This window comes from Musa acuminata, chromosome BXJ3-4 (assembly GCF_036884655.1).
Source record: "Musa acuminata AAA Group cultivar baxijiao chromosome BXJ3-4, Cavendish_Baxijiao_AAA, whole genome shotgun sequence".
In the NCBI taxonomy this organism is placed as follows: Eukaryota; Viridiplantae; Streptophyta; class Magnoliopsida; order Zingiberales; family Musaceae; genus Musa; species Musa acuminata.
In genome coordinates, this window is record NC_088352.1 from 33,844,622 (window position 1) to 33,852,946 (window position 8,325).

General features: G+C 40.0%; 1 protein-coding gene across 1 annotated transcript; it reads left to right on the forward strand.

The window, feature by feature from the left end:
• The first annotated feature begins 230 nt into the window (after positions 1–230).
• Positions 231–1,910, forward strand: LOC135635293 (protein RGF1 INDUCIBLE TRANSCRIPTION FACTOR 1-like). Its single transcript, XM_065146271.1, has 4 exons — positions 231–465; positions 581–781; positions 1,064–1,279; positions 1,382–1,910. The coding sequence occupies exons 1-4, from the start codon at positions 463–465 to the stop codon at positions 1,631–1,633; spliced, it is 672 nt and encodes a 223-aa protein (XP_065002343.1). The 5' UTR covers positions 231–462; the 3' UTR covers positions 1,634–1,910.
• Positions 1,911–8,325: the final 6,415 nt, after the last annotated feature.

Genomic DNA, 8,325 nt, shown 5'->3' on the forward strand with positions numbered 1-8,325 from the left:
AGCCCGATGGCATTGTTGTGATTGGGTCGAAGAGGAACGGGCACAGAAGCAGTAAACATGAAGCCATGAAAGCACGGGAAATAACGTAGAGAAAGAGAAGGGAGACAGAGACATGCATCAGGAATAAACAAGTGGGTGTGGGATGATGATGGGGGGGAGATGAAAAGCTAAAAAAAGTTACTTGCAATTAACGCTTCTTACAAGTCTTGTGAGAGGATAAGAGCGACTCCACGCTCTGCTCCTTCCACACCCCCATTCTCTCTCCAAGTCAACAATGGCTCCTTCTGGCGAATGCTTCTGCTTTCTTCCTCTCTCTTTCTCTCTCCTTTGAAATCTTTCCTCTCCTCTTTCTGTCAGCTGTCTGATTCCGGCAACTTCAAGTAAGCAGAGAAGAAAGGAGGGTTTTTGTCTAATGATCGAGAATCTCCATTCAGAGAGCTAAACATCAAGAACAGGCGAACCATGGTGATGTTTCTTTTCTCCTTCATTGTTAGCGAAAAATGGTTATTGCTGCGTTCGAAAGCTGGCAGCGATTTGCTTTGGTGTGGGATTCTGATGATAGTGATACGGAATGGAACAGGGTGGAGGAGGGACGGTGGAGGAGGAGGGAGGCCGGTGGCCACCGTGGCTGCGGCCGCTTCTGTCGACGAACTTCTTCGTCCAATGCAAGTACCACGCTGATTCCCACAGGAACGAATGCAACATGTACTGTCTCGATTGCATGAGCGGCGCCCTCTGCTCCTTCTGTCTCGACCGCCACCGCGGCCACCACCCGATTCAGGTCCATTTCATCTTCTGCTCGTCTGCTTTCGGTGAGCCTTTCTTCCGATTGTACTAGAAGCCGACCTCCTTGTCCTACCGTGGAAATGGTTCCTTCGAAGATCTCCTTGTTTCTTATCACCATAAACTTCTTATACAGAACTGCATCATCAGTGTCTTCCCTCGATTCTAGTCGCTCAACTCCCAACTTTTCCCGCCCTTTTTCTCTCCGTCTCGCAGAAACCAAACGATCGATCGAATTCCTTGCGATGACGAGCTTGTTCTCTCCTGGTGTTGGTTACAGATACGGAGGTCTTCCTACCACGACGTGATCAGAGTTTCCGAGATCCAGAAGGTGCTGGACCTCACCGGCGTGCAGACGTACATCATCAACAGCGCCCGCGTCGTCTTCCTCAACGAACGCCCCCAGCCGAGGCCGCGCAAGGGCGTCACCAACAACTGCGAGGTCTGCGGCCGGAGCCTGCTCGACTCCTTCCGCTTCTGCTCCCTCGGCTGCAAGGTCCCCACCTCCATGCCATTTGATTCAATCTCTGCGGCATCATCAATCATTCATCTGCCATCTCCTTCCCTAACCAATTGTTTGGCGAAATGTCCGTTTCAGATGGCCGGCACCGCACCAGACCGCAAGAGGAAGAACAAAATCCTACACGAGGCCATCAAGATAAAGTCAACGACGGAGTCAGACACAGATGAGTCTTACACGAGCACCAGCCGTGGCAGCGAGAAGAGCAATGTGACACACAGCTTCACTCCGTCGACGCCGCCGCCGACCGCCGCCAGCCTCAGCAGCGCCAAGAGAAGGAAGGGCATCCCCCATAGGGCTCCCTTCGGAAGCCTGATACTGGAGTTCTAGTCGCTCACCTACTCTTCCACGAGTTCCAATGGAGTCGTAGCACAATCACATAGTTACCGCGCCAGGAAAAAAGAGCAGAACAGGTGAAGGCTTCTTTAAAGCAAGTGTTCCAGGCATTGTCGTTGTGGTGATAAATAACTGATAGTTATTTCAGAGAGTTGTACAGTAAAAAGTATGTTGTTTGAAGGCTCTGGTAACTGTAAATATCGAAGGGTTACGTGCGTGTCTAAAACCACGGGCACTCCATATAGTAATAAAGAAGGTTTCTTTATTTACATATGTATTTTGTATATTTATTTATCTTTTTCAACTGTTGAGGTGGCGCGAAGTGTCACACACGGGTGTGGTCCGCCGGTGTGGACGTGGCATCGTACTGTTGGTGGATATGACGTGATCCGTTGTCGTTTGGGGAAAGGCGGGGTGCATCCTACCCGTCTCGGGCTTTCTGCGTCGATGCCAAGGCCCACATGTCGGTAGGTGGGACCGATGGCCTTCGATGCCGTTTAATCCTCGATGGACGGTGTGGATCGAGGTAAGAAAAGGATCTGGGTCGTTCTTTTTTTCTTTTATTGTCAGCGCCAGCCTTTCTTCGAAGGCGTAAACCTTTTCGAGGAGTACTAATTGGCCGAGAAGAATCGATACTTCTCGGGACTCGATTCGTGGATGCCATCACGCACATCGTCTCCAGCATCTGTTTTCCTGTTTCGACACGCGTCCAGGCTCGTATCGCCAGATGTTAGTTTTTGTGTTTCCCGGTCCCACGGCAAATTTATACCGCCCTGGCCTGATACCACGTGGCGGTTTGGTCGACATCGAGGTAAAAAAACCCACTCGTACACCCTGTCGCCGCCAGATGAGGCGGATTCTCGGTCCAAGAAAAGCTTTCGTGGGTCCCCAAGGGGCCCAGGCTGTCGACCCCAAGTCCCGAGGCCGGTGGATGAGGTGGGAAGAGATGAACGGGTAGGAACAACGTCACTCTCCTCAATAATGCCTGAGGAGGTTAACGTGCGCTATTTACTTTGGGAACGAAATCGCTCGTCTTCGTTCTCGGGAAACGGAAACGACGAGCAAAGGGCACGTTGCTCGGTATCTTTCACGGCACTCGTCGTCGCTGGCGGTGACAATGGAGAAAGACACGATACATCACACCACACTCCTAGTTGGGAAGAGGCTCATGAGTGGAGAGATGTGTAGCACTCACCTGCCACTTCCCGTTCCTTCTCCTTCCAAAGTCACGGTCCTCTCGTAGCGGACCATGCCACTTCGCATACTTCCATTACTCTCGTTTAATCCCTTGTGCTGTGCATGCAGCTCAAAAAGCAGCAGCCACTAACACCACCGCGGGAGAAAAGGTTGAAAGGCCGGTTCCCCAGGACGCCTTACTTAACAGGGCATTTTCATGTCTCATTTCCTTGCTAGCCCTCTATCAATGCCACGAGAACAAGGCATCGTCATCGTCATCGTCATCGTCCCGGTGATCAGTCTCTTCTGTGGAGTTGTTGTCACAGCCCGCCATCTTAAACCGCTTCGGTCTAAATTCGCTCGAGGATTCGGTCGGGGATTAAGATGAAAATAATTCTTTGGTTGGGACGTCATACCTAAGTCGACGTGTTTAGTGTGAAAGGAACAAGAGCTCATTGTACTTGTCCATTAATCTTTATGGCCATGGTGTGGTCGGACAAAGGCGATGAGATCCCTTTCACGTAGGATGGCGGTCGACTCCGTTTGACATCATCCGAGCTAATAATCGAAGCAACTATATGTACACATATATGACTCATCTACGTTGAACTTTTTGCGTATACTTTATATTCATACGTTTCTTTTAGCCTGTTTGGAATTATTAGGGACTGCTGTGTTAGTCAGAGACTTGCTGAACAAATAACATGTTGAATGTATAAGGAGAGTGATAGAACTGTGACGATAGTGACAAAGCAAAGCATCTTTGTTCGACTTCAAATATCATCATTACAATTCAGACTGTATTACTCTATACAATAGATGGGGTTTGTATCTTCCCGTGGATACATCAAATATGTCACGTTTAACATGAATCTTTTTTTCCTTGAGATTTTTTAAATCTTTTTTAATCCGATATTTGATTATCTTTTATTAATCCAACATTTAATATATCATATTTATTTTTTTAATATCTAACATTTAATTTTTTTCTTGAATCTCATTTGGCGCCTTCAATATGTTTCACTTCTTAATACAATAAAATTTTCATGGTGCATTTGAAAAAAGATATTTTTAATTTTAACACTAACTCCCTTTAAACTTATTTTCATCTAACATACTAACCTTCTTGTTAAAATACTTTAAATTTAAGAGATTTTATGACTATATCTAACATACTAAACATGAAGTAGTTTTATTTTTTTATTCTTAATATATTTTTTTATAAAATAAAATCTTGTATCAATATGCTCGGATCTTTCTATTGAGGTAAAAATAAGGTATTTAAATTTTGATTAAGAAAATAATAAAATAATAAAATAATTAAATAATTAAAAAATCAGATGGTACATATTCACTATGTAAAATCTCATCCCTATGTATAGAATTAATTAAGATTTTTATTATAAGATTTAATCGATATTATCCATCTTATAAGCATGAACATAGAGTGTCTTGATCCGCCTCTTTCAGCAAACTAAGTAATAATATAGAATAAAAAATATATTAAAAGAATTAAAAAACAAAAAACTTGTATTGATCTGAATTAGATTAATTAAGATTCTTTTAGGATTCTATATGGAGCCTAAAAGTGAACCAAATATTCCCATGAAAGTGTTTTATCCAAAGGACATACACTTTCATATGTAATCACAACAAAAAATATTAAAAATTAAATCCAACAATTCTTAAAAATCTTAAAATTTTAAAGATTACAATTAAAACAATTAATGAACAAAAAATTAATAAAATGGCTATGCCATACAGTGAAGTTCTTTATAAAGTTTTATTTTTTAAAAAAATAAAGTTTTATTACATTAAATGACATATGTGGCACTCACATATCTTATTAGGAATGTATGTAGGGTTACAACATGTGAGAAACATTGTTTTGAGTCTCTTTTATAATTAAACTCTTTATATACATTTACATAAGAGTAATAAACATTCACCATAGCGATAGGAGTTAGAAGTTAAACTTTGTTCATACACTATCATACATTTTAATTTTTTTAATTTTTAATATATCCTATAATCAATCAATTAGTTTATTATTACTATATGTTAGGCTCCCAATATTGAAAGGCTCATTATAGGCTAATTTATTCCCTCGATGATATTAGAATAATAGTTCTTTTATTTTTATATTTTTATGAAGACTATCATGATATATTATGTAGTCATATTAATTTTTTTTAATTTTATAATTTATGAGAGGAATAAACATTGATGATGCAGTTATGTAATTGACACATATACTCAAATGTATGCTAATAAAAGTATTGTTAGGATCGGAGCGGCACTAAGAGGGGGGGGGGGGGTGAATTAGTGCAGCGGATTAAAACTTCGATTTTAATCAAAATCTTTCGTACGTTAAGAACGAAACTTGAGAAATTTAACTTGAAGGCGTATTCTTAAAGTTGCGCAGCAAAAGTAATACAAACTAAAGCAGTAAGAAGATTTGCAGTAATGTAAATGACAACAATAAAAAGCAAACTAGAGATTACGCCGATTTTTAGAGTGGTTCGGTCAAATGACCTACTCCACTTGCGAGGCCCCTCTTCGATGAGGCTCCCACCTTCCACTAGCAAGTCTCTTGAAATGGAAGGGTAAACACCCCTCTTACAACCTTTTACAAGCAGCTCAACCTCTTACAAATTTTCAATAAGAAAGAAGGAGGAGAACTCTCTAGCAAATTGAAAACAAGACTTGCTAAGACTTTCTAAGACTTTTCTCTCAATCAAAATGCTTCTCAAAAGTTGTAACCTCAGTTGAGATTTGAGGGGTATTTATAGGCCTCAAGAGGATTCAAATTTTGGGTTTCAAAATTTGAATTCTTTTAGGGTTCCCGGTGCTGGAGGTTCCACCGCCCAGCCAGGCGGTGCCACCGCCCAGCACTCGGGTACTGGACGGTGCAACCGCCCAGCCAAGGAGGTGTCACCGCCCAGCACTCGGGTGCTGGGCGGTTCCACCGCCCAACTAGGCGGTGCCACCGCCTACAGTGATTTCAGCCCAACTACAGTGTTTTCAGCCACTAGTTGGGCTTCAATCTTGGCTCTCTAGTTCGCTGGTTTAGCTTAATTTTTAGCCTAAACCAACTCTGACTTTGGGCCCAGTTGGCCCCTAACCAGGATATAGGATTATCTCTTAATCCTAATCCTAATTACAAGTGGACTACATAACCAAAACACATCCTAAGCAAATTTTCAACCGCGAACGTCGAGTCTTGTTCCGGCGAGCTTTCCGACGAACTTCTTCCGACGGACTCCCTGCAAGCTCCCAATCTTTGTGATGACTTTTAACGAGTAGCCGAGCCTTCTCGGTGATCTCCGCGAGCCTCCGACGATTTCTTCGGCGAACTTCCGACACGTTCCCGATTTCTTCTCGGATGGTTCCGGCAGCATCTCCGATGATTCTTCGGTCTCTTAAACGTCCATCGAGCTCGACTCCGGTATCCTTGCTTTATGTTTTCTGGTTATCGTAGTTAATCCTGCACACTTAACTCAATAATATGGATTAGATCAATTAACCCACCAATTGATTATATCATCAAAATCCGAGATTCAACAATCTCCCCCTTTTTGATGATGACAATCAATTGATGACGGAGTTAAACATAACTCCCCCTATCTATATGCCATATTATGAGAAGATAAAAAAAACACTTGAATTCCATCCCATTGGATTCAAGCATAACCCGATAAGTTCTAATCGTAGAACTCTATCGTTATCCTCATTAAACAATAGTAAGTACGAAACTTTGATGAAAATCTTTTTCAAGTTGAAAGATAAGAGACAAATTTTACTATGACAAGAGATAAAGATTTTCAACTTGAATTGCATGATTATACATTTTAGACATGCATTCAATATGATCAATCAATCTTACGATATTTTCAAGGATTTTGCAAGGCATATAAGATAATCATCGATCGATCACTTTTCTCAAGGATTTTGCAATTCATATTTTGTCATGCTATTAAGAATGATATAAGTCATCACTTTTCTCCCCCTTTGTCATCAACAAAAAGGAAAATGAGACTTGAAGCACATATTTTGTCATACAACGATTTTATCATTGAAAATTAAGTATGCAAAAATATTTACGCAGAGTTCATTTTAGAGGAAAATTCAGCATGCATTCATATTATCTAATCTCTTCTTTCTATGAATAATAGAAATTGTAGATGTATAAGAGAGAGATTGGGATAAAAAATTCAAGTAGTAATTTCACGAAGTCAAGATCATAATTCGAATACAAACTCATTCAAATCGTCAAATTCATGAAAATCTCAACATTACTTTTTAATCATCACATAAGGCATTTAAAGAATTTTTGAAACATAGGAGAATGATGAATTTAAGCATACAATGTTTCAATCAAATTCAAGTCATGAATGCCAATACTTTCATATTTGTAAGTATCAATTCATGAATGCCAAGTGATATTATTTGTGATTCCAATTTTGCAAGATCAAGATTATGATTTAGATAAAACTTATTTAAATCAAATCGCTAACTTGAAATTCATAATCAAGTCATCAAAGTCGATTTCGAGATTTCACAACATGTCATATGGAATTTGAAGGAGAATGAGAGATGGAAAGAAGATGAAAAACTTTACGGAAAATCCAATCAAACAAGTTTATTGTTTAGGGACAATTTAACATACCTAATTCCCTTCTAATAAATTCAAATTGGTCTTCATTCAAGGCTTTTGTGAATATATCTGCTAATTGATGCTTTGTGTCAATGAATTCTAGAACAACATTATTGTTAAGGACATGATCGCGTATGAAATGATGCCTAACGTCGATGTGCTTAGTTCTAGAATGTTGAATTGGATTTTTAGTAAGGCATATGGCACTAGTATTATCGCATTTTATGGGAATATTTTCAAGGTGAATTCCATAGTCTTCTAATGTATTTTTCATCCAAATTACTTGTGCACAACATGCACTTGCAGCAATGTATTCGGCTTCCGCCGTAGATAGTGCAACTGAATTTTGTTTCTTGGAAGTCCAAGAAACAAGTGCATGTCCTAAAAATTGGCATGTTCCGGATGTACTTTTTCTATCTATCCTGCATCCGCCAAAATCGGCATCTGCATAAGCTATTAGATCAAATTTTTCAGATTTTGGATACCACAATCCTAAATTTGGAGTTCCTTTAAGATACCTAAATATTCTTTTAACACTCTTAAGATGAGATAATTTAGGATTAGATTGAAACCTAGCGCAAAGTCCTACACTAAACATAATATCCGGTCTAGTCGCAGTGAGGTAGAGTAGACTACCTATCATTCCCCTATATGTTTTTTGATCGAAACTTTCACCATTTTCATCCATATCTAACTTAGTCGTAGTACTCATAGGGGTGTTTATTGCTTTTGAATTATCCATGTTAAATCGTTTTAACAATTCTAATGTATATTTGGATTGGTTAAGAAATATACCATCACTAAGTTGTTTGATTTGTAATCCCAAAAAGAAAGTTAATTCACCCATTAAACT